Raw genomic sequence first — 27,082 nt, 5'->3', positions numbered from 1 at the left:
TTTTAAACACCTAAACATGCATTTCTAGGTGTGTTCAACATTACCCAACAACAAGTTATCATCTTTTAGCCATTAGATGCATCAAGGTACCATTTTTAAGCCTTAGAACTCAAGTTAAAGGTTGGTACAACATACCAAGGCTCAAAACTCAGAAGTAAAGGCTCTTGGAGCTCCACACTCTGCCTCTCCAAGTCTGACTTGAAGGGTACACGAAAATGCTACCAAAGCTTGACCATTTCCACACAAAGAAAGCTCCTTGGAGCTTCACAAGCCAAGAGCAAGACTCTCACACCTCAACTCAAGAGGACAGCCCCTCCAACACTCACAAACAGCAACCCCAACACAGAACAGGGTCAACAACACAGCCCCAAAGCTACTCTCACCCCACACCAAGTGTTTAGGAGAAGGATTTGTGAAGGAAGTTGCCTCAAAGCTCAAGAAATGGAAGAGGAACACAATGGAACAGTACTCAGCAGTTGGCCAGCCCCAAGACTCACGTAGAGAATGTGTTATGGCCTAGGGTTTTGTGCTAACAAGCCTATATATAGCCACTTAACATTTAAACACACAGTATTAACTTTAATTGCTACACTTAGCATTTTAATCCCAAACTTTGGATTCTGAAACTACACATTTTTCCAAGAATTTACATATTTTTCTTATAATTTTCTGAGCACCTTTCCGGTACGCGCTTTTCCAAGCCAGTACCGGTTTCTAGCACCAGTTCTCATTATTTGGACTTGAAACTCGCTTTACATGTCCTACATATTATTCTAGTAATTAACATGCACTTACATTAATTTTCCGGGATACTTTTTCGGTACGCATTTATACTGACTAGCAGAACCGGTATCTGCACTTTTCTTCCGAAAAGCGACTTTCAGCATTATTACTCACTCAATATAATTATTAAAGCCTCATAATAATTATTAGGGTCAATTATGGAATCATTTCCTATTTTCTCATAATTTATTAATTAAATACCTTAATTAACGGTGCAGGTTCTTACACCATTTTTATCGTGGGAGTAGAATTTTAACTTTCCCCACAGATAACATCAATGTTCTGTCTAGATGACAGAAATGTCTAGCCAAGGGCTAGTAGATCAATCTTGGATCAAGCACTCCCTCTAGGTATTTATGAATTAGATAACTTCAGAAAGCAAAACATTATACACAACTAGTAACAGCGTTAACCAAAGGGGTGGTGTGTATGCTCAATGACAGCATAATAGTAAAAGAGAGAGATTAGATTATACTTGTAGGCTTTACCTCCTATTGATAGAGTTTACCTGTGAGGAAAAGAGTTCTGGGCATCATAGTCCATAAGCCCAATCATGCCATTGTATAGCTGTCATGTGATTGCCTTTTGCTGGCCTTTTAGATATATGAACCTTATATATGTCCATAACATAGAGAAAATAATTTAGTTGGACAATATTTATTTAAGAGCCAAAGGAGTATTTATGGTCCACATGTGAGGTAACCAAAATCAAATCAAGTTATAATTAGATATAAAATTTTCATAATTAAATAACAATCATACAAGTTTTTTTTAAATTAAATCTCAATTAAATCATGATTAAATAACATATTGATCTGGATAATTATTATACAAATACAAGGCCCAAACTAAAAGCCTTCACAATGAAGCAAAGCCTTAGTCCAAGAAGGCTGCAAGCTCCATAATATTAAAAGCTCCATGACAGCTAGCAAGCTCATGACAGCCATCAAGCTGCACAATATTAAAGGCTATCGCAGCAAGCAGCACAACCTTAAAGACTCCATGATAGCAAGCTCCTCAACATTAAACATGGCAGCTCTATTACTTTGCCTCCAAGACAAAGCAAACCTGATCACTAAGTAACATCTCCCCAAGCTGCTCATCTCTCCACTATAAATACATGTATCAACACTAAGGTACATTATCTTCTCCTACATAATTAAACCTGCTTGTACCAAATCTAATTTGAGCGTCGGAGTGTCTTACAGATACACCCTCATCGCGTTCCATTGAAGACCCATGGGATAAAGCGGCCCAATGCAAGATGCTCTAACCCAAGATGGTTCCAGGCTGTGTAGAGGAAGATCACATGATCGGCCCAATTGTAAAGATCTATTCCGATCACATATCATGAACATCATCCTTTTAAGAAATGCTTATAACTATTATTTTATTAAGATTTTGAATCATATATCTGAACATTAGAATTGAATTGCAATGAGAACTACAATTATATGTTCTTATTATTATTTTTTATTTTTTGAAATTTGAACATACAACTTAAAATTTGGGGGCCAATTTTAATTTTAATAAAAATTAGAATTAAATTTTTTTTCTTTGATTTATTAAAGCAATTCTACGACACTATAAAATGTGTATAAACTTTTTTTTTTTTTTTTGGTAAACAAATGTGTATAAACTTTAAGCTAGGTTGACGAAATTCTTCGTACATAAAAGTGATGAAATAAATTGATTGCAATTTCGGAAGGAGAAAATTTAAGTCATTTTTGAAAAAAATTCTTAAGGTCTCTTCATACCCTTAAATATGCTTGACAAATAAGAAATTATGAAAATATTTTGTTTTTGCGTATTATGTGTCATTCTAATTATTATTCACACGTTCACTTATACTTATGAAGACACCAAACTATAAGTAATTTCTTCAATATTTATTATTGTTAGTTGTTCAAATATTTATTATAGTATAATCAACAAATAATAATTCAGCAGAAAAATTAATTAATTTTTAATTTAATTTAATGTAATATTAATATTAATAATGAGTTATCAAACTTTTTAAATAATCTGTTAAAGCCTAATTTGATTGCAGTATAAAACTTTTTACATTAAAATTATGTGGGAGATTATATTTACTATCTTTTTTTTACTATCAAATTTTAACCGTTAATTTCTGCTAATCTAACAGTTATAATTTATTAGAAATTAATAATTAATTAATAAATATGACACAATAAATTATAATATTAGATTGACGAAAATCAATGATTAATATTTAATAATAAGAGGTAGTGAAAAAAAAGATAATAAATATAATTTTGACTCCGGATAAAATAAGAAGTCTTGCTTTTTATTTCAGCCATTGATTTTTGTATATTTAATAGTTGTAATTTATTAAAGAATAAAATTAATAAGTATAATTCAATAAATTATAACTATCGAATGCAATTAAGATGAGAAATAAAACTTCTAACTATGATGTAAGAATATCTCAAAACTAAATGTACTAAGAGCAACAATTTAGATAAAAAATAATACCTTTTATTCTTATACGGGAATAAAAAATTCCTCAAGAATGATATCAAAATAATTGTTTTTTAAGTACAACCTTTTTTTTTTTAATTTTTATTGATACATGCTTAAAGAAACAAAGTAGTAATAAAAATGTTACTCCGTTCACCAAAAAAAAAAATGTTACTCCTTACCCACCGATTATTCCATATCACCTGGGAATGCTTCTCACGTGCGAATGAGAAATAAAATATAGATAAATAAGATGGAGAGGGTTTTCAGTTTTTAGGGTTTAAGCGTGGAACGCCATTTCCATTTCCATTTCCATTTCCAAAATGCAATTTGATGTTACTTTAGAATCGCCGAGGATAACAACAGGTAAATGAACCAAATTATATCATATCTGCTTCCAATTTAACATTTAAATCATGCAATTCATTCAAACAATTATATATGTCTATATTTTAATTTTAGTTTTCTAGACTAATTTTGAACTAGCTTATGATTGGATTTTGGGTTTGTCTGTTCAGTCATCTACTTGATTCTTTGCCTTTCTTCCCTTGCTAATCATTATACCTTCTCGTTGAGAAGAATCATAATGTTTTTTCTCTTCTGTCTGCCTAGTGCTCTTCTTTTTCTTTTTATTCTTATAGTTTTTTGGGGAATGCTTATTGATTTCTTGGATGATGAGATTTAGGTACATAGTTGTGGATTACATGAATAATGCTGTATTCATTGGTAACCATTTGTTGAATTTTATCATTTAGATAGTAGTTAGGGCCAGAGTAGTCAATTTACTTCTCCTATGAACTAATTTGATTGACCCCATATCTTTCACGGACCAATTTGACTATTTACTCATAAATAAAAGTAATGAAACCTTCTATAGCCTTTTGTTTTTAGTAGTGGACCATTTATCAAGTAGAATTTACCTATTGTGGTACATGGGGGGTCGTTATTTAGAAGGAAATTAAAGTTAGGGATAAACTGTTCTGGTTTATGTAATCGGTGGGGAGATTATAATGGAGGAGTAATAAGCATAAGAATAGGTTAGCAAGAAGCAATTGGGAGAGAGTAAGTATAGTGGGCGCTTTGGTGAATGAAGGAAAAAATTATTCTAATAAGCATTGGAAATTATGCTACTTCCATGCCTCTCTGTTCACAAGCAGGGGAAATGTAATTTTTCTGTAATCTGCAATATTGCCATAATGTATTTCAGGTTGGTTGCTCCAGGCTGCTATCCAAGATTGATTACTATGGCCTTATCTTTCTTATGCACAGTAGCTTTACAAGTTAGGTAAATCCATTTTCAAATCATTTTGTCAAATCGAAAATGATTGGGTCTTAGACCTAACTGTTCTAGGTTTACTCGTAGGTCTGATTTTTGATTGGGGGCCTATGCAAGCTGTCATAAATAGTGAATATTGATCACCTCACCCAACTTAACACACTGCAAGAATCGGAGCTTTGGAACTGGCTCCACGCCATAGTTTGACGAGAAAAATGTTCTGGAGGGTATTGGCAGCACCAGCTCTCACTAAATTTCACTTGCCCAAGAATGTCTCCTCAAACACATTGCTTCTCACACCCCTCTTGTCCTCCAATTCCTTACTTCGCAAAATAAGGTACTTTTCTCTCTCTGTCTCTCTCTCTCTCTCACTTGTGCTTTATTTGGCATTTCTAGGAATAGTCAAGAAAGGGAGAAATCAGATGCTGGAAATTTTGGGTGTATTATTTCCATTATATACAATTTTGAACTTCATTTGAATACTGTAAAGCACAAAATTATTAAGTTCAATGGTTTATTTTACTTGTGTTTTTGCTTACATAAGTGAAATGGGAATGCTAGAAAGACAAGGCTGAGATTTGTACTCAAAAGTTTTGAAGTAAACTATAAGATGGTGGTTAGAATGCAAATAGCCACTGCTTAAGAGCTCAAATGTTTGGCAGAAGATTGTCTGAAGGAGGAGATATGTATGGTACATGCAGGGTTGGAGGTATGAGATTTCCCTTGGGGGAGAAAAAGAATAAGAATACTTTGTATGAGGAGGCCAAGTTACAGCTTTTTAATTTTCTAAAATAAAAATAAATGTAAAAGTCTCATTTATTTTTTTGGGGGGACGGTGGCTTGGCATAGGTCTCACAGTTATCTATTCTCTTCTCCTGGCTATGTGTTCTACTTTGTAAGGGATTCAAGATTTTTATTATGCTGAATTTTTGTTTTCTCCATATTAATTGTGATTGGCCTTTCATTTTTGTTATTTAAGATGAATATGGTTATTATTTTTTAACAGATGACAATCATTTATATTTAGCTAAACTTTATTGATTAGTTTAATGCAATAATGTTTTACCCTTTTGGTTTTAGTTAATACTTTAGAAGGCGAAATCTGTAACATGCTAAATTGATCCTGTATGTTGAATATTTCAGTGTGTCACTGATCATTTTGAGGGTTTTACTTTTATTTTTATTTGGGTTAACTTGTAATCTTGTATGTGTGCCAAAAATTTAGAAACAGGATTTGGCTTGAATGTTTTGACTTACATTGCTGTAGCTTGAACTATGTTATATGCAAGGTTTGTGGCCAGGAACCTATTTTTGGCCACCACTATGGCAGAAAAGCGTCTCCTTTCTTGGGACACCTAAGCTTTCATTCAGGTCCATTTCTGAAGTCTAATGATAAGGTTGTAGAGCAATTTCAGGATTCTGAAAAATCCTCAAGTTCTAGTAGTGCAGATAATGCCAAAATAAAGAGGAAAAAACTCAAGGGGAAAAGAGCTGTTGTAAGATGGCTAAAGTTCTTTAGATGGAAGAAGAAGAAAGAGTATGAACGGATGACAGCAGAGGAAAAAATTTTATACAAATTGTTGAAGGTAAGTTCTTTTTTTTTTTTTTTAAATTTGCATACATCAACCATTTGAATAAATAAATATATGTATATATATATGTGTTTGTGTGTGTGTGTGTATATATTGTATTAGTGTGATTCTGCAGATTCTTTGCTTTTTACCCCTTGCCACCCTTCGGTAGCTATATCTTGATACATTTTTGTTTTTCATATTAGTATTTTACATACTACCCATGGATTATATTTAAGTTTTAGTAGCATGAGGAACTACGATTCTCTACCATTCCATGAATAGTGATCTTGTAGACTAATGTTTAAGGCCTGATGAGTTTCTCAAAGTAATGAAGTTTTTGATAGAAATAATGATGTTGTTGCTGGAAACTTAGTCGTGCAATAGTATTTTCTTCTTGTTTATGTATGTATAAGCCTGTTGTTAAAGAAGCCAACTAGAATAGTGGAAGCATGCTATGCTAACCAATATTTGTTGTGAAGAATTTTCTGAGATAGAATCGATTGATTCATTCTTGAATCATCGATGGAGTCAGTAAAGATAAAAACAAGCAATGGTTCTTTGTATTCAGTATTGGAGTTTGGTATTCACTCTGCGTAACCAAATTTAAATCTTAATACGGAATTTCACTTAGATGAAAATGTAAGAAGATGTATTAAAAGTTTCAGTTTTGAATAATGAATTAGAAGATTATTGTAATGCATTTTTTTATAATTTTCATAACAAATTGATATTAATTCTCCAAGTTTAACTTTTTGTTCTAAAGAAAGTCAAAACTTTGTTCAAATCTCTTTGGGAAATGATGGTGATTGAAGATATCTAGCTGTTTGAGTGTGACATTTAATTGCTTGAATAGGAGATTTGCATTCGTAGTTGCTGACTCACATTCCTACTTTACTTGAATTTCAGAGAGAAAATCTGTTTGGGTGAATGTTGTGTCCTTAACGAACCACATCTAGTCTCTATATATATTACATGGGTATTAATTACTATGATTCAACCTGGATACGCATATCCTAATTGATTCTATAGTATATGCATGATATCCTACATTCCTACTGTAAGCATCTACGATATTCTAACATATTACATATTTTGTCAAGGTATTCTAACACTCCCCCTCTAGGTGGTGTCTATATATCATATGCACTAAGCTTGTCACATATAGTTGATTTAGGGATTTCTAAGAGCATTAGTGAAAATGTCTACAAGTAGATCCTTGGAGTTAACAAATGTGGTTTCTATTTCCTCGCAAGTTGGTCTTGTTAGGAATGTGGCTTCCATACTCACCGAGAGGGGGGGAGGGGATGAATTGAGTATTACAAATTTTTCGCAACAACCCCCTTCTAATTTCTAAATTATCATTTCAAGCAAGCTTTGATATATGAAAAGCTAATTAATACATTTAAATAATTCATAACATATAATATATCAAAATTATAGAACCTAAACTAGCACAGACAAGATATCCAAGAAGCAATTAAAGTGCTAGAAATAAAGAGTTTAGAGAAGTGCAAACACAATATATCCTTGTTCAGTCACTACCACTTGTGACCTACGTCTAGATTGAAGCCGCTCGGTCAAATCTTTCCCTAATGGTCAAGCTTCACGGGTGCTTGACAAACCGCTACAACCTCCAAGATTTTGGGTTCTTGGAAACCTTACAACCTCCAAGTTTGCGGGTACTTGACAACCTTACAATTCTCTCCAAATTTCCCTAGGTATTTGCTATCTTTCAAACTCAATGGGTCTCACAATCCTTTCAACTCAAGAATCATAGTAGTTAATTGCGCCCAATAGCGCCGCAAGCCGCGCCGTATGGGCGTTGCGGTGCCTCTCCGCAAGAAACTGCGTCGCGCTGCATCGGAACGCAATAGCGGCCATTGCGATTCCATTTGCGGCCATATTGTTGTCATAAGGCAAAATGTCAATTTTGTCCTAAATTTAAATGTGTAACAGAAAAAATTTAAGGATTTTTTAGTCTATCTGCGTCTCTCTCTGTCACTTCTGTTATCTCTGCCTTTAAAAAATGTTTCTTTTTGTCATATATCTATTCCGCTATTTCCGTAATCCGCTATAACGCTATAGCGTTTTTCGGGGTTCGCCGCGACATGCCGCAATCCGCATTTGATAACTATGTCAAGAATACAAGAAGGAAGGGTTTGGATATAAATATACACTCTCAAAGTGTGGATATGCAACTTGAAGCACTATGGGTATATGGATTTTCAAGATATGAGCTCAAATATGTGTAATCTTTGAAAGATATGAAAGAATATGCAAATGATAGTGTAGAAGCTCTCAAATATGCTTAAGATGTGTAAAAATGATACCCAAAACATTTTGGAGTCGTTAAGAATGTATATATAGTGTTTCCATTGAAAACTAGCCGTTTATAGCCGTTATACACTTTTTGGACAGGTCATATCCGGATATATGTAGAGGCATATCCGGATATATCAAGATAACATGAATACTGTTTCATATTTTGAGCATATCTTGAGCTATTCTTTTCGAGTCGATGTGATATTGGTCTCGTTGGAAAGATAAAAGAGAGATCTACAACTTCTATGAAGAACATAAGATCCAAATCCATCATCTTGGATACGAAAAGTTATCCGGAAGACAGCAGTGAAATTATGAAACGAATTTTAAGTTCAAATATGTTTTAGCTTGCTTCTAACCACTTTTTATGGAAGATCTTGATTTGATAAATATGTTTTGAAGTTACAAAACATGTCAAGGATCTTTTCCATTGGTTTTTCAAATTTCTTTCAAGTATATAAAGGTTATGGATTATGCAATTTGAAAAACACGTTTACTTTAAGAAAAAATTTGAGCTCATGCAATGCAATCTGTCATATATCCTTACATATGAGTCTAAGTCCTAAAGATATATTCTAAATATGATTTTAGACTTAGCTTCAAGTCTTATCTTTATTCTTCACTCGAGTTTGTCCTTTGACTTGTTGGATATGACAATGCTTGACAATTTGTTGGTTTTGCTCCTTTTTCACCTTGGTTTGTTGCTTTTGATCTTAGTTTTGCTTATCTTCCTTGTTGCACTTGATTGTATTGCTCTTGACTCCTTGCTATTCTCAAAGCTCATCCATGTTGTTGCAACTTTAATGTCATTAATCTTCTTATGTGGTTCCAACATGCATCTTCAATTTTCACACATAGTTAATGATTTTTTGCACTTGATCAAAGTTCTTCTCTTTTTGTTGTTGCCTCTTTGTTATCATTAAAACATACCTTGTATCTATAGGTCTTTGTTCCACAGGCAGTCCAGCCCACCGATTTTTGTCCTAGATATGCATTCTGCCCCGGTCTTTGTCCTATTGTTTGGTTATTTTTCTTTTTTAACAGGCTCATTTGTAACAAGCTTAAAAGCATAATAAGCTTAATAATCTTAAGCTTGAGGGGGAGTGTTAGAATATCTAGAATATATCTTATAATGTTATGATTATATCTTAAAATAATTTAGAATATCTTAGGTTATCTCTTAGGATTGGTTTCTATTTTTCCTCATATTTCATGATTTGTTTCTTTATTTTAGGAATCTGCAATTAATATAATATGGGTTATTAGTTATTACTTTTCCTTTTGTATCACATTATATCACATTCTTCACAACAATATCAATATAACTTTATTCTAAGTACTCATTTTCCTTTCTATATACTTAAATCTCTATAATTTCAACAATTTTGCATCTGTTGTTTTTGAATCAAAATTGGCCTTTACTGAATTCAGTCCTACCACTCCAAGATCTGTCATTTTTTGTTTTTTATCTGCACTGCATGGTTTATTTTTTCCGATGGCATGGCATGAAATCAATTCGTTTCCCTTTTTTTTTTTTCTTTCCTCAAGATTGAGAAAGCTCTTGCATTCTCATTTAGTTTTTAGTTCATTGTTTTGAATTAAATATTATACTTTAGGTTTACTGGTTTGTATTTTGTGTCTCGTGTCAACTAATGAATATACAATCCTTACTCCACCGTACTAGGCTCGTGAAAAAGAAGAGAGACTTTGTGAAGCCTTGAAGAAGATTGAGCCTGCAGAATCATCTGAAACAACCCATGATCCTGAGATATTGACACCAGAAGAGCACTTTTTCTTCTTAAAGATGGGCATCAAATCCAAAAATTATGTGCCAGTTGGAAGACGGGGAATTTACCAAGGTGTTATTTTGAACATGCATCTGCATTGGAAAAAACATCAGACACTGAAAGTGGTGGTGAAGACATTTTCACCAGAAGAGGTGAAGGAGATTGCCACTGAGCTTGCAAGATTGACTGGAGGTATAGTGCTTGATATTCATGACGATGACACAATAATAATGTACAGAGGAAAAAACTACTCTCAACCACCAACAGAGATAATGTCTCCACGAGTCACTCTCCCAAGAAAGAAGGTACTGTCTATTGTGTTCAATTTTTAGTCATTTGTGAATACTTGAATATAAAATAATAGAAGAATAATATGTTGTGTATTGATCTGTGTCAGAGAGTTACAATATATAGAGACCCTAATGGGCTTAAGTGAAAGGCCCAAACCTAATCCTAATACAGTCAGAATATTTACGGATAAGACGGAATCCAATCATATCATATCTAATATTCTAACACTCCCCCTCAAGCTGGTGCATATATATTATGAGCACCAAGCTTGTTACAAATGTATTCAACCTGAGGACCTCTAAGAGCTTTAGTGAAAACATCCGCTAGTTGATCAGAGGAGTTGACGAAAGCAGTCTTGATTTCTCCTGACTGAATCTTTTCTCGAATGAAGTGACAATCAATCTCTATATGTTTGGTCCTCTCATGAAAGACAGGATTAGAGGATATATGTAGCGCAGCTTGATTATCACAGATGAGTGTCATGGGTTGTTTCTGTTCACAAAGATGAAGCTCCTGAATCAACTGCTTTAACCAGACTAACTCACAGGTAGCATTTGCCATTGCACGATACTCAGCTTCTGCACTAGATCGAGCAACAACAGGTTGTTTCTTGCTCTTCCACGAAATTAAGTTTCCTCCAAAGAAGACACAATAGCCAGAAGTAGAGCGCCTGTCCGAGGGTGATCTTGCCCAATCAGCATCTGAATAACCACAAATTTCTGTATTTCCCTGATCTGAATACAACAAACCTTTTCCTGGTGCTCTTTTGATGTATCGGAGGATCCTCACAGCAGCATCCCAATGTGAATCACAAGGGGAATCAAGAAACTGACTAGCCGTACTAACAGCGAAAGAAATATCTGGCCTAGTCACAGTAAGATAGTTGAGCTTCCCAATTAGCCTCCGATAACGTCCAGGATCAGATAACGGCTCCCCTTGTCCGGGCAATAACTTGACATTAGGATCCATAGGTGTATCAACTGGTTTACTCCCCAACATACCAGTTTCTTCTAGGATATCCTGGGCATATTTCCTTTGACAGATAGAAATGCCCTGTCTGGATTGCGCCACCTCAATTCCCAAGAAGTAACGCAGCTTCCCAAGGTCCTTTGTTTGAAATGTACTAAACAAATGCTGTTTTAACTGACGAATTCCGTCTTGATCACTTCCGGTGAGAATGATGTCGTCAACATAGACTAACAAATAGATACACTTATCAGGAGATGTAATCCTATAATACACAGAATGGTCAACTTTACTGCGGATTAAGCGAAACGCCTGAACAGCAGAATTGAAGCGACTGAACCATGCTCGAGGAGACTGCTTGAGACCATATAAGGATTTCTAAAGACGACACACCTTTCCAGACTCCCCCTGAGCAACAAAACCAGGTGGTTGCTCCATGTAAACTTCTTCTTGTAAATCACTATGAAGAAAGGCATTTTTGATGTCAAGTTGAAGGAGTGGCCAGTGACGAACAGCAGCAAGGGCAAGAAAGAGGCGGACTGACGCCATCTTAGCGACCGGAGAAAATGTATCGCTATAATCAAGGCCAAAGATTTGAGTAAAACCCTTGGCAACTAAACGTGCCTTGAGACGATCAATATGGCCATCAGGTCCAACTTTCACAGTAAAAACCCAGCGACAACCAACTATAGACTTCTCTGGAGGAGCAGAAACAAGGTCCCAAGTGCCATTGGAATGAAGTGCAGTCATCTCATCAAGCATTGCTTGGCGCCACCCTGGATGGGAAAGTGCTTCACCTGTGGTCTTAGGAATAGAAATAGAAGAAAGACTAGAAACAAAGGTGAAATGAGGTGAAGAAAGACGGTCATAACTCAAAAAGGTATAAAGAGGATAAGGGTTACGAGTAGTACGTGTACCTTTTCTTTGAGCAATGGGAAGAGTCTCTGATGAAGGATCCGGAGGGGAAGAAGCAACAGCAGTGGGCGATGAGTCAGCAAGAGTCGAGTCGACAGGAGGCACAGTTTTGCGACGCTGATAGGTGAGAAGTGGACGGTCCTCAGGTATAGAAGCAATAGGTTGCTCATCTGGAATAGAAGCACCTGCAGCTGGCAAAGACAAGTCAAGAAAAGGGACAAGAAGTACATGATCAACCTGTGACATCTGAGATGGGATAGAATTAAAGGGTTGTTGATCAAGAAAAGTGACATCAGCGGAAACTAAGTAACGCTTAAGGTCGGGAAAATAACAACGATAACCCTTTTGAAGACGAGAATAACCAAGAAAGATACACTGAAAGGCTTTGGATGTTAACTTATCCTTACCAGGAGTGAGATCATGAACAAAACAAGTACAACCAAAGACATGTGGAGTTAGAGGATAAAGAGGAACATCTGGAAGCAATAGATTATGAGGAATGTCATTGTGGAGCACAGATGAAGGCATGCGATTGATGAGAAAACAAGAGATGAGTACAGCATCTGCCCAAAAGTGAAGGGGAACCTGCATATGAATAAGAAGGGTACGGGCAGTTTCAATGAGATGTCTGTTTTTACGTTCAGCCACCCCATTTTGTTGTGGAGTGTGAGGACAAGTAGTTTGATGTAAAGTACCTTGTGTGGCTAAGAAATTAGAAAAATCAATAGAAACATATTCCTTAGCATTATCACTACGTAGAATACGAATAGAAACACCAAATTGAGTATGGATCTCAGTAGAAAACTTTTTATAAATGGAAAATAGCTCGGAACGATTTTTCATTAAATAAGTCCAAGTGCAACAGGAAAAATCATCAATAAAGGTAACGAAATACCGAAAACCTAAGACAGACAAGGTACGACTTGGACCCCAGATATCTGAATGAACAAGAGAGAAAGGGGCATCAGCTCGTTTATTGACTCGACTGGCAATAGAGGAGCGTGTATGCTTCCCTTGTTGACATGACACACAATCTAAAGACTGAAGACCGGACAAAAGAGGAACCATTTTCTGCAACTATGAAAGACTTGGATGACCAAGGCGACTGTGGATAAGTTGTGGAGATTCTGTGAGAGAGCATGCTACTGAAGGACGAGGCACATCCAGATAATAAAGCTCTCGTGACTCACGACCCACTCCAATCATTTTCCCTGTACCCGGATCCTGCACAGAAACAGAATGGTTAGAGAAAGTAATGGTGCAAGTGAGGGAGTGGATCAACTTACTAATAGAAATTAAGTTATAAGGGATGCCAGGAATGTAATAGACAGATGTCAGGGCCAAGGTAGAGGTCGGACGAGCTTGTCCAATCCCACGAACTGGGGCTTTGGTTCCATCCGCAAGGGTAAAAGACGGTAAATGATCAGAATAAGTAAGAGATGTAAAGAGTTCCTTATTACCACATAGATGATCGGTAGCACCGGAGTCAAATATCCAAGTGCCAAGTGATGTAGAATGAGAAACACAAGCAACAGGATTACCAGTATAAGGCTGAGACTGAGGAGAAGCCTTCCTGAGAGGGGTTTGGAGTGCAGCATAGTCCGAACCTGAACCAAATGATGCATTGTCTGACTGAGCTATATTTGCAACAATAGAAGGAGAGTTAACCTTCGAGAGATCAGGAGATACTGCTACCATTTAAAGATAAAATATAAAAGCCGTAAACGAAGGCAAACAATATCCAATCAAGAAGAACCACGCGTCTAAGGTCAGACCCACAGAGAAACAATCACAGATCCAGAAAGGGGAGGAGAAAACCACGCGTCTAAGGTCAGACCCACAGAGAAACAATCACAGATCCAGAAAGGGGAGGAGAAGGCGAGCTTCTCTGTCCAAGACCGGCCGGAAAAAGCCGCCGGAATAGTGCTCACGCGTCGGCAGAAGGTGGCGCGTGAAGCCCACGCGCAGAGAAGACAGGTGGCGCGTGACGGCGCATGGGAGATGCGTTGCTGACCGGACCACCACAGACCTGGTCGCCGGGAAGAGAGGGTCCTGATCGCGTGAAGTTTGGTCGGAAAAGTCGCCGGAAAAAGTCTCCGGTTGCCTGAACAGTGATTCTGACGGCGGGCGGTGGTTCCGGTGGCCGTCGGAGGTGCTGACGCGTTTGGGAAAATCACTCAGAGGCTGTTTACGCTAGAAGGCTTGCCGGAAGGACGCACGGCAAGAAAGAGGACTCCTAAGCAGTGGGCTTAGGTTTTAAAGCAAAAAACAAGGTTTCTAAGCGGAAGCGAGGGTTCCCAGAACGAAAGAGCTCTGATACCAACTTGAATATAAAATAATAGAAGAATAATATGTTGTGTATTGATCTGTGTCAGAGAGTTACAATATATAGAGACCCTAATGGGCTTAAGTGAAAGGCCCAAACCTAATCCTAATACAGTCAGAATACAGTCAGAATATTTACGGATAAGACGGAATCCAATCATATCTAATCATATCATATCTAATATTCTAACATGAATAAAGAATAGATTTGGAGTTCCCCCGAGTGCCTTGTTTCAAAATCTCTTCCTATGTAGGTTTTCGTTGTCCAGGATTAAGCGTTTTTGGGAAAATTAAGTAGCAAGAGATTAAACGGTAACCCTTATGGATCCATGAGTAGTATTCTTGCTTAATGTCATTGATATTCTTCAATAACAACAGATTCTAAACAGTCTTCAAATAGTCATTCAATTTTAAGCTGAGAAAATGTTACGCAAGACTCTCACTATCAGCTGCTTTTTCTACTGCTCTTCATCTGAAAAATAGCCATGCTGCATTCAATCATAGCTTCTCCTTTTTTATTTTTTATTTTTCATTTTGGTAATGTAAAACTTTGGACCATTTCTAATCATTCCAATTTCATCATATGTCCCCAAAGGGACTTGCTTCTCCTTCCTTTGTTTCCACGCAAGGCTTCAGTTGCAGAACCGCTGCAATGTCTGAAATATGGCTTTCATAGTCCTTGGATATGTATATGCAATCTCTCCTGTTATTTTACTTGTCTGTTTCAAAAAATTTGAAATTTTATATTTAGCTCTTGCATACTTTACTTTATTTTGAGGGCGCGAGTTTTGTAACAACAGTAAGATTGTTCCTTATGACTGAAAAGTCATGAGTTTGAGTTTGAGTTTGAGTATAATCGACCCTCATTTCTGCTCTCGCAAATCAGAAAGCCTTGTGCACCAGAATTCGCCCTTTATACTTTTACTTTATTTTAAAATATCTAGTTTCTCACCGTCTCTCGTCGGGGTAATCTCATTTTATGCAGGCATTGGATAAATCCAAATACAGGGATGGGCTCCGAGCTGTGAGGAGATACATTCCCAGACTTGAGCAAGAGCTTGAAATTCTTCGAGCACAACTGAAAAGCACAGGTGAAAGTAATGCAGATGCTGCTGAGGGAACCCAGAAAAGTGATAAGGAGAGTATTGAGACTGGTAGTATTTCGAATTTCCGGCTAGATAATTCAGATAAAGTTCGTGAGATGATAAATGATAACATTGGTTGCCCAGAGGATGAGACAGATATGGAATCTGAATTGGATTCAGATTCTGATAAATTATCAGATATCTTTGAGACTGATGCAGATACAGAGAATTTGTCAAAGGAGGAGAAACCTCTTTATTTGGACGAGTTTGATAATTTTCTTGAGCAAAGCGATGGAGAAACAGATGATTTTGAGGAACATCTACGACAAATATCTTTGAACTCAAAAAACATGGAAAAAGATGTCAACATACCTGAGTTTGACGAAGTTGACAAGATTTTTTTGCGTGCTGCATCCTTTTTAAAGAAAAAAAGAAAATGAGAAATTTTGAAGGAAACCTTTGTACTGGATTTAGTTTTTTTTATTTTTTTTTCCTTGAAGGGACGGGGTGATGATGTTATTGTAGAAACCTTTCGGACAGGAGGTAAATAAAATTCATTCATGGAGGATAAATCATTACAAATATCAACTAAATAAGCCATTACAGTTTGTAAAGAAATGCTGAGAGGCATCTCAAGGCATCATTTCGAAACTAATTAAAATTAGAGACAGATATGTTACAAACTTATATTTTAGACTAAATTTGTAAATACTGATAGTAGAAGTGGTACTGATCCTATTTAGTATAGGGACATTAAAATTTTCTCCGAAATAAGAGCACAAGCATTTGCATAGAAAATAGGTGTGATAAATATTTTTAAGTCGTTACACACTTTCATGAATGTTTTAAGTTAACATTTTGTCTTCATCGCCTTTTTTGAATGTTCAGATTAATTTTTTTATCTTATATAGTTTGTGTAAATAGTTTCTTGTTTCATTGCATAAGGTTATAATTTTATTAAAATATGGGTTTAGTATTTTTTTTTTTTTAAAGTTGAAAATAATCTTTTTCTCCCGTAAACAAATTAGAATGGGTGGAATTTACTTTTTTTTAAAAAAAAAAAAAAATTGGAAACATATATCACATTACATTTGTTTTCTGTTTTTATAAACATCAAATTAGACTTTTAAAAATATATGACAATAAAATAGTCTTTCAAACATCTAATTAGTCATAACAAAGCAAATGATATTTCTATTCAACGAAAAGTGTTTTTCCTTTTAAATGACATAATTTGTGATTTTTTTTCTCTCATAAAGTAGTGGGGCCCACATCTTTATTTTATTTTGTCCACTCTCTCCTCATGATTTATCTCTTCCTCTCACTTAAAATGACACAACTTTACATCTTTTGAAATGACACACTTTTCCCATTGCACATAATAGTCACATTTTTTATTGGTAGACCGTAATAGTCACATTTGTTGATATGAATCCTGTGCTTTTCCTCTGATTATTTATATTGTTTTGCTATACTTTAATCTTAATTTAGGCATTTAGTAATTTACACTTGGCAGAATTCTGTTTTGCGTGTATTTTGTGATAATCCCCCACGTAATTTAGTCCATTTCATTGCATTATGTCGCATTTAGAAATTAGGACTTGGAAAGATAATTGTTAATGAGTTCGCTTTTTCTACTGTCAATGTAGATAATTTATTTACAGTGAGTCCAAAACGACGTCATTTTGATGCGGAAATTAAGGTATTTTTGTAATTATAATTTTTTTCAGGGTTATAATAGTCTTTTTCATTATAATTTTTTAATTTTTCAATTCAAAACGACATCGTTTTGGGAGCAAATATAGATAACTTATCTACATTCACTTTAGAAACATTAAAGCCATTGTTAATATGCATATAGTATAAGAAAATATTAGTCTCACGTTGTAGGATACTAGTATCTCATGTCATAAATACAAATCATGTGAGACCCAACTCTTTTAACAAATAAATAAATGAGGAGTCACACATATTTTGTGTCTATGACATAAGATATTAGTCTCTTACAACTAAGTATGGCAAAAATGAGCAAACCCGAGTAACCTGCATAAAATGAGTCGAGTTGGGTTGACAAAAATGAGCTAACAACCTAAACTAGCCCGAAAAAATCAAGTCAACCCACGGGTCAAACGGGTTAGCTCACGATTTATTCTTTTTTTTATTAAAAAATACAAAAGAATAATAAGGGGGCCAGATCTGCTCAAAGAAAGTAAAAATCTAAAGGCTAAATCCCAAATGATACGCTGTCATCGATGTCCTTTGCAATAAATATCTTATATCAAATGAAAATCATTTCCATAGCTTCCCCAGCACATGTACTGAATGAGTGTGACAAAGACTATTCCCCCCCCCCCCCCTCATTTTATCGAGCCAACTCTAACCTAGCTCGGATCGAGCCTGGTTGGCCCATTTTATCATCCCTACCTATAACATGAGACTTGTACTCTTCATATTATAATCTATATAATGCATTTTATCACATTTTCAGCTTTTAGTCACATTGGGACTAAGCTAACTACATGTTAACTATTTTATGGTTATAGTTAAAGGTTTTTTCTCTGGTTCATAGCTCTAGGTAACTAGGTAATTAGGTTTTTGAATTTTATAGTTTAGAATTTCTTCTCACACAAGACAGAGGTTTGACAATTCATGGTTATTTTAGATTATGAAAAACTATTCTTTTTGCCTTGTTGGCTTGTCCTTTTTTTAGCTATTTTGGTGAAAAACTAAATGGTACCATCTTTTGCCTTTCATATAAGAAAGTGTGGAACCAATGCATTCTAGGTAAAGAATATAAAGGTTCAACGATTTTGATGATAACAAACAAGCATGGAAAGAAAGCTTCAAAGTGAAATCATCAAAAAGAAGTCTAAAGAAGATCAAGACTCAAGCTTCAAGAGAAGACTCTAAGTCCAAGCAATCTCAAAGTAACATATCTTAGGACTTAGGATCATTTGAAAGGGAAATTGATTTCTCACGCGAACGAAGCTCAAAGCATTTCTCAATGCATTAAATCATCGTTTAAACATTCAAATGCATTCCTAGCATGAAAATTTGTTTTCAATGTTTATCAAATGCTTAAAAGGATTTGAAACTGACTTGAATCATGAGAAAACCATTTTGGGACGAAATCCAACCTTTTAACAGGTTGGTAATCGATTACCCAAGCAATGGTAACCGATTACCTTTGAAGGTAATCGATTACCCAAGCAATGATAATCGATTACCTATTGTGCATAAGACAAAATAACGGCTATAAAACGGCTAGTTTATGAAAATGAGTAGAAAAACACTCATGGGCCCCTCTATAAATAGAGACTACTGTTCCATTGATTGGACAAAACTTCTAGATCATTATTACTCATTTATATCATACTACTTGCATTATTCTTGTCTTCTTAATCATAAATTCTCTTTAAGCTTTATTTTTGTGAGAGTGTCAACAACCATAGTTCTTCAACTTGTATAATTTGTACTTTATGAGTACTTAGCCAAATTTAAACACCTCCATTTGATTTCTTGAATAGTTAGGGAGTGAACCCTATACACTTGAGAGGTCACCAAATTCCTAAGAAAATTTGGAGTGAAAAATTATAAGGCATCAAAAGCCCGAAGTTTTGAAAGGTTGTAGTGGTTTGTCAAGCACCCTAAAGCTTGATAGTTAGTGAAAAAGTTTGATCGAGTGACTTCAATCTGGACGTAGGTCTCAGTGGTGGTGACTGAACATGATACATCTAGTTTGAAATTTCTCTAACCTTAAACTCTTTACTTTAGTATTGAAATTGCAATTTTTGATAGTGTCTATCTATTTGCTTGCTTACTTTATTGATCACACACTTGCTCTCACACTTAGATTTTTCCTTATTAAATCATTTTATTGAAGAAACATTCTTTAAAATATCAAAGGAGGCACTTTGCGAAAAGATTTTGTAAAACTCAATTCACCCCCCTCTTGAGTATTGAAGCCACTTGTCCAACAGAAAGCACGAAAATGTGAGGAGCTAGGTGGATGTTGTAACACCCCGTTTATGACCGGTTTGTTATCATACATTATGATATTATATGCAGCATAAATAATGAATAAAGCGAAAACTACCTATACAAGTATCACGAATTACATACAGGCAATTATGTGAACTAACTTTTTTTTTTATACGTATTGTCCTACATTCCATCTATTTCGTGTCCACACCAAAATATATGATGTTTTCTTACATCTTACGTCTTTCAGGATAAAATGGACAACATCTACCTGCATTTCGAGGATTTGGGATGTTTTGCATTTCGAGGATTTGGGATGTTCTCCAAACTCAACCTGATTAACACTTCAAAATAATTTGTACATAATCTAAGCTATCCACTAGTTTAACTAGAATCCATCCATGGATTTTCATCATAGGCTCTAAGCCATCACTTTACCATATTTACATTATCAATCCTAAACATACATCTACAGCATTATCACTAATCCATTACATCATTTGCATTTACCTATCTCTTAACCTGTCATACTTTATCCATACATTAATCCATCAATATCGTGTCCAGCCATTATGTATAGTCTCTCAAATCTAATACATTAATCATGCTATAATTCCTCAAACTCCTCATCCACCTTTTATTTAATCACTTGGATTAAAATCCAATACATATCAATTTACAACTTTATTACACACGTCACATACAAAGGTACGACATCTCAAATGTGTTTATCGCTTTCTTATCTCTCGGTACCCAAGCTTACATAAAAAAGTCATATTGGCCTTTCAAGTTACACAGGTAATATAAACAATATTATAAATAACATTAAAACATGTTATCATCAATTGACCCCTATGTCAAGATTACATTATACATTCATATCAATGTACATATACTCCTATGTCATGAACCTCAACATAATAAACAAGTCTCCAAAGCGTATGAACCATCAAGCTCTGTGTAGGCTTCTTGTCATATGAAATCCCATGTCCTGCACCTGAAGTATCTGAAATATGGTCCCCAAATGGGGTGAGATACACTTCTCAATAAGCTTGGGTTTCTAGAGCAATTCTCCACCTATGAGTTCACTTCCTGCTTGAAAGGTTAGTGCACATAGCATAAAAGCAAGATATAACTAGAGAATGTATAAATGATTCTGGATCTATGCAACCAATCTACCGCAGATCCGTATAACCAGTTCACAGTGGATCCATGTAACAAGTACACCATGAACTTATGCAACTAGTATACCTTGGACCCGTGCAACTAGTCCACCATGGACCTGTGCTCCAAAAGCACAAAGCTAACTCTTGTGGGATGCCTCTCAAGTGTAGCAGACTTCCAAGGGATGTCTCTCAATGGCTGAAATCCCTATGGAAAGTCCATGTTTCAATTGGCCAAAGAACTAAACAATCAAATCACACACACACACACATTCCACCCCTAGTACTATCCAATGGTGCACTCATCAATGACACAACTCCATATGAATGTAGTTATATCATACAACTAACATACCAATAATCATCCAATCATACAACCATAGTCTCATTGGACCATGGTGGAATAACAATAAGGGAGTAAGAACTCCAAAATCAAGAGTTAACCTCTTGTAGGTTCATCTAACAAGCTTTTCCTTAAGCTCCACATGGTTACCCAAGCCCAAGGCTACCAAAGCAACCTATACAAATACCATATCATCAATTACAATTCACACTCATTATGAATCTATATTAATTGCAATATCATCATCACTAAGTATCCTAGGATAAGGTTGAACACCATTAGCATTATTTTTGAGTGTAGAAAACCTTGATTTGCGAAAAATATTTTGTCAATCTCTTCGTCTTTTTACTTTCTGCGTATACTTACAATGCCTTTGAGAGGAATCATGTGAGTGGAATCATTTGAGAGGAGTTATGCAAGCTAAAAAAATAAGTACAAGGAATGCAGATACTAATTTTGTCCATTCTTTATTTTATTTATTTATTTTCTGTAACAACTTTTGTTATTGATAATAGAAAAAACAAAAAAAGAAAAACAAGAGCAGATTCCTTTGTTGATTCATATGAGATCCTCCAATAAGGCTCTACTATTGAGCACCTCACCACCTGTCTTATCATAGCGAGAGGTGCCCCACTGCCAAAATGCCAAAGATCCATCATTTTTTACCTCATGAGGTTGCATCATTACAATATGACGTGAGTTAGATGCTACCACAACTTGCATTCCATAAATGCAAATGCAAGTTGTTGTGAACGTGGTGAAGCAATAGGGTTAAAAAGTATGTAGTAGAGCACAACTTCACTGAGAAAGAGACCAAAGAAGAGGCACCTATTGAGCTTAAGACCCAAGGGTTCACTTTTAAGAGGAAATTTATCATTTTGTATTATTGAGAGCTTTCAATATATATATTCAAAGAAAAATTACATGAGGAGAGCACGCTCAGACCCATTTGAGAAAAACTCGGTTCCTGGTAATTTTGCGTTTCTTTATTTATTTATTTTCCCCTTTATCATCTGGCAATATGTTAGGTGATTTCATTTTAAGAAGATTGATACCAACTTCAAATGTATAAATTTTTCTCTTCATTTTTAGTTGTCTATCCCTTGTTTGATAAAATACCAATTTAATTAATAGTTAATCATCAATAAGTTTGAAAAAAATTATTGGGGTCTATTCTTCCATTAATACTTGGTGGTTGAGCATGCACCACACTTATTGGTGCATGTCTTAATGTTTGAACAACCACCTCGAAAACGCTACCTATCTCGTGATTATGAAGAAGATTCTAGAAGGAGGTGAAGGATTCCACCTCTCATATATAAAGAAATTTAAAGCTCTTTTGAAGGGTTAACCTGAGCTTAGAGATTTTGAGAATCCTTTAAAGAGAAGATTGAATGTGTGACCTCTTTAGAGAAGCATGTTGTAACCATCATTATAAGTGATGTTTGAATGTGAACCTTAAGTGATATTAGGGAAGCTTGACTCTTGTAATCATATTATTTCATAGTGGAAGAATTTTTGGTCCAAGTCCCATGTTTTTACTCCTCTGCACTATGGGAGGTTTTCCACATTAAAACTTGTGTTTTTTCTCTCCACCTCTTTATTTCTGCACTTTTTTGTTTTCTGCGTAAGGTCGACCTCCAAGTGCCGAGTTCTGAGCTCTACTTGATGACTTATGATTCTGCTCTGATTAAGGGACATCGTCCCAAAAGTGGTATCGGAGCTCCAGTTCAAAGGGTTCTGAAGTGACGAGATGCAGACTAGCAATGTTTTTCACTATAGAGACATGTTCAAACTAACTGTAGACAATTTCACTTACTGGAGGCTGATGATAGAGGCCATATATTCTGCAAAGACATCTCTATGAGCCCATTTGTAGTGTTGAGAGGCTTGAAGGGAAGAAAGAAAAGGAATAGGAGATCCTGAACAAAAAGATTATAGCCATGATTAGGAAATACATCGACAAAAGTATCTTTGAACACATATCTCAGTTCACCAATGCGCATGAGTTATGGATGAAGCTGGAGTCCATGATCCAGAAGAAAAATACCAGAAACAAAGCCCATATAGTACGCCAACTTGTGAAGCTTGAATACAAGGACGACATGAGCATGAATGAACATCTCAACACATACAAAGATGTTGTCAATCAACTATCCAAAGCTGAGATGAAGATTGATGACGAGCTACAGGCTCTCCTACTCCTCAACTCACAACTAGAAAGCTGAGTCACTCTGGTAGCGATCTTGAGCAACTCGGCTCTTGAGGAAAAATTGACAATGGAATTTTTGACTAACAACCTTTTGAATGAAGAATTTAGGAGAAAAGAAAGAGGCGTATCCAGCATGTCCGATGCAAATGTTGTTGAGAACTAAGGGAGGTCCGACATCCGGTGTAGAAGTAGAAGTCGGGGTCGTGACAAATCAATAGGCTAATCTAGTCCAAAATATGAATTGACATGCTTCTATTATGGGAAGCCTGACCACAAGAAATCTAAATGCAGGAATCTAAAGAAAGAAAGAAAAAAAGACAATGTCAAGCTAGACCAGATAGAGCCCAAGAAGAAATAAGATAAGAGCACCACTGCAGTGACTGCAAATACTGATGTTGAGGTCTTCCTCCTAGGTGATGATCATTTCTTAAATGTTGCATATGATGATTGTGCTTGGATTGTTGATTCAAGTGCCTATTTTCACGTTACATCACACAAATCCTTATGCTCTTCCTATAAAAGCGGTGACTTTGGTGTTGTAAAGATGGGAAACTAAGTTCACAAACAAGATTTTTGAAGTTAGTGATGTAAACCTGGACTCGGACGTCAGTTGTTGGCTCGTGCTAAAAGAGGTTAGGCATGTGTCAGACATGAGCCTCAACCTAATCTCGATGGAAAAGCTTGACAATGCATGATTAGTGAATTATTTGGTAGGTGGAAGGTGGAAGTTAGCCAAGTATAACTTGGTGTTTGCCAAAGGAAAAAAGGATCATTGTACGTGAAGCAAAGAAAAATAAATGGTGGAGAAGCCAATGTTGTCCAATATAGACATAGCATAGAGTTGTAGCAAGCTAAGTTAGACCAAATGCATGCTAAGTTGTAGGTCCCTAACAAGTCGCCTAGCCTATTTACACCCTTACTCCTCCTGTTTTAGGCAAATCGAGTTGTACAATCAAAGTATAATCCTAAGAGATAATATTCCACAACAACTTTAAGTCTAAGGATGATTCGTACTACCAAACAATGAGAGTGTATCCAATGTAATGCACTAAAAATTAGCTTACATGGGAAGACTTAGATTTAGAACATAATTCAATTTCTGTACATAATCTTTTAATTATTACGCTGATTTGATTTTAATTATATTTTTATTTTATGAGTGCTTAATTTTGATTGATTGGTAATGAACTAGATTTAAATTTTCCTTTTTAAGACATATTTTAATTGCATTTTAGAATTATTTGACACCTTATAAAAGGGTGTTTAGGACTCCACTTGTAGGTGGTTCAATTTTGAATATTGATTGTTTTTAAGTCAAAGGTTCTCTTTTATCAATTCCCAAATTCATTTGTTCAGCCTCATTTTTATGTATTTCGGCATTAGTTGGTATAATAGCTTATGTTAGCTTTCACTAATGGCTGAACAAAAGAATTATGGCGTGGACAGTGGGTTCGCGATGACAAGGGACATGGAATTTCCCTAGAGACCAAAGATGAGCAATCGCGTCATAAAGACCTACGTGATTTAGAAAATAAAGAGCTACGACGATGAGTCGAGGAACTAGAATGATAATTTATGGGGTTGCAATTGTCCATTCAAACTAGAGACAAGATGGAATCCGAAGATGCATCTGATGACGATGAATAGGAGAGAGAAGACAATCCCTTAGTTCTTTTGAGTTAAGAATGAAATAAAGGTATTCGACGTGGAGTTCAGTATACTCTTACGAACATATGGATACATATTGAGATTCTAAATCAGTTCTTTTGGCATTTTTCCACTGATTCTCTAAATCAACAAGTTGTGATGCTTGTTGATAATGAAGACCGTGATGATTGTTCAGTCTATGAATCGATGGAGAACAAGAACGTGATGACAATCCAATATATGATGACTTCGATGTTGACTAATATTGTGACCAGGGGTGTAAAAATGCAGGTCAAACCATATTTTAACTTAATTAGGCTAGGCCTTTGTAAAATATTTCAAGATTGACTTGACTTATTAGCACGATATAAGATAAATTACAAGCTTGGCTTGACTTGTTTATAGTTAATATAAGGCTTGGCCTAGCCTATCAAACTATAAAGCCTTCAAAAATAGTATATTGCACTTTAAAAATTATAGATTGTGATTACTTTGTATAATAACTAAAATCACAACCCAAAATATTGTCAATTTAACTATGTTGCTAGAAATAAAAAAAATCAATTAAATCGAATTGTATTATTTTTATTATAAACTTAAATTTCATTTTAATTTGAAGTAAATTAAGAGTTATTCACGCACGCATGCACGCTCAAACATGCTCACACACATATTATTAATTTAATAATTTTTTTTTCATAATATCTATATTTATTTTAATTTTTTATTATACTTGAAAAATAAATTTCATTTCACTCTTACATTAAATATATATTATACAATTGACACTTAATTTATACAGATATTTAAAAGTCAAATTTATATTTAAGAAATTATTTGCATTCACATTTATTATATTCCAATAAATTAATTTAAATTTAATACATTTTTACAAAACTATATTTTTTTATTAAAAATTTTAGTTATTTGTATTGTAGTATTTTCATTTATATTTGTATTATTTTATTAAAAATACAAGTCAAGATTGAAGGCTTACAGGACAGACATTTTAAAATAGACTTGTGGCCAAATTTTGAAAGAGGCATTTTAATGAGTCCAAGCCTCTACTATTTTTAAAATATGTCAAGCCAAGTCACCTCAAAGGCAAGCCAGACCGCAGGCCTTTGACAAGCCACATGACCTACTTACACATCTATTCGTGACTATGATCCAATCTATATAACTCTGATGAAGAACAAAATTAGGGATGACAAAACGGGCCAACTCGGCTCAACCCGGCCCAACCTGTTTGCAACTCGAGAAAAACAAGTCGAGTTAGGGTTGACTCTAAAAAAAAATGAGCCAGAAAACTCGACCTTACCCGAGCCGGGTTAAGGTTGGCTTGCGAGTTGGCTCGGAAAAATGGGGAAAAAATCGTCTGCCACACTCATCCAATACATGTGGTGAGGAAGCTAAGGAAATGATTTTCATTTGATATAAGATATTTATTGAAAAGACATAATGTTAAACCAAATCAAGTCTCATGAGCATTAGATCCCTACGAAGAAGAGCAACCCAATATATGAAAAATACTATCATCATCATCATCATCTACACTTACTTAGCCTTTAGATTTCTACTTTCTTTGAACAGATTTGGCTCCCTTATTATTCCAATAAATTGACTTGCGGGTTGGCTTGGCTCGGGTTGTCAGTTAATTTTTGCTAGCCCGATTCGGCTCATTTTGTGCGAGTTACGAGCTAACCTGACAGGTTGGCTCATTTTTTCCATCTCTAAACAAAATAATGAAAATCCATAGCATTATGTTGAATATGACGATAATTATAAAGATGGTGAGCTTTTATCCCTACTTGAGGCCTTTGTCGATGTGGTACGTGAACAGATACATGCCCCTTGAGTTACCTCCCATGAGTGACATTCAACATTATATTGATTTCATACCAGATACAATTTTCATTTCCAATCAGGCA

The 27,082-nt window shown here is 35.3% G+C and overlaps 1 protein-coding gene across 3 annotated transcripts; it reads left to right on the top strand.

Annotated features, from left to right (window-relative positions):
- The first annotated feature begins 3,554 nt into the window (after window positions 1-3,554).
- LOC133295683 (uncharacterized CRM domain-containing protein At3g25440, chloroplastic) lies at window positions 3,555-16,308 on the top strand. 3 transcript variants are annotated; one of them, XM_061494531.1, is made up of 7 exons: window positions 3,555-3,630; window positions 4,472-4,549; window positions 4,628-4,877; window positions 5,808-6,126; window positions 10,121-10,528; window positions 15,706-15,862; window positions 15,914-16,308. In XM_061494531.1, the coding sequence occupies exons 3-7, from the start codon at window positions 4,756-4,758 to the stop codon at window positions 16,243-16,245; spliced, it is 1,338 nt and encodes a 445-aa protein (XP_061350515.1). In that variant the 5' UTR covers window positions 3,555-3,630; window positions 4,472-4,549; window positions 4,628-4,755; the 3' UTR covers window positions 16,246-16,308. The 3 variants fall into 3 exon arrangements, with proteins under 3 accessions (XP_061350515.1, XP_061350513.1, XP_061350512.1); XM_061494529.1 differs by having other exon boundaries at window positions 4,472-4,544; window positions 15,706-16,308; XM_061494528.1 differs by having other exon boundaries at window positions 15,706-16,308.
- The last annotated feature ends 10,774 nt before the right edge of the window (window positions 16,309-27,082 follow it).

Source organism: Gastrolobium bilobum, unplaced genomic scaffold (assembly GCF_033153095.1).
Source record: "Gastrolobium bilobum isolate Gb01-03AN ecotype WA unplaced genomic scaffold, APGP_CSIRO_Gbil_v1 utg95817, whole genome shotgun sequence".
Classification (NCBI taxonomy): domain Eukaryota; kingdom Viridiplantae; phylum Streptophyta; class Magnoliopsida; order Fabales; family Fabaceae; genus Gastrolobium; species Gastrolobium bilobum.
The sequence above is the reverse complement of the archived record's forward strand: the minus strand, read 5'-3'. Positions and strand labels throughout refer to the sequence as shown.

What these genes read in the sequence shown, in the direction of transcription:
- LOC133295683 (XM_061494529.1), top strand. Translation starts at nt 4,756, where the DNA reads ATGTTCTGGAGGGTATTGGCAGCACCAGCTCTCACTAAATTTCACTTG. An exon ending in TTTTATACAAATTGTTGAAG is followed by an intron (nt 6,127 to 10,120) that starts GTAAGTTCTTTT and finishes CCACCGTACTAG; the next exon opens with GCTCGTGAAAAAGAAGAGAG. An exon ending in TCACTCTCCCAAGAAAGAAG is followed by an intron (nt 10,529 to 15,705) that starts GTACTGTCTATT and finishes CATTTTATGCAG; the next exon opens with GCATTGGATAAATCCAAATA.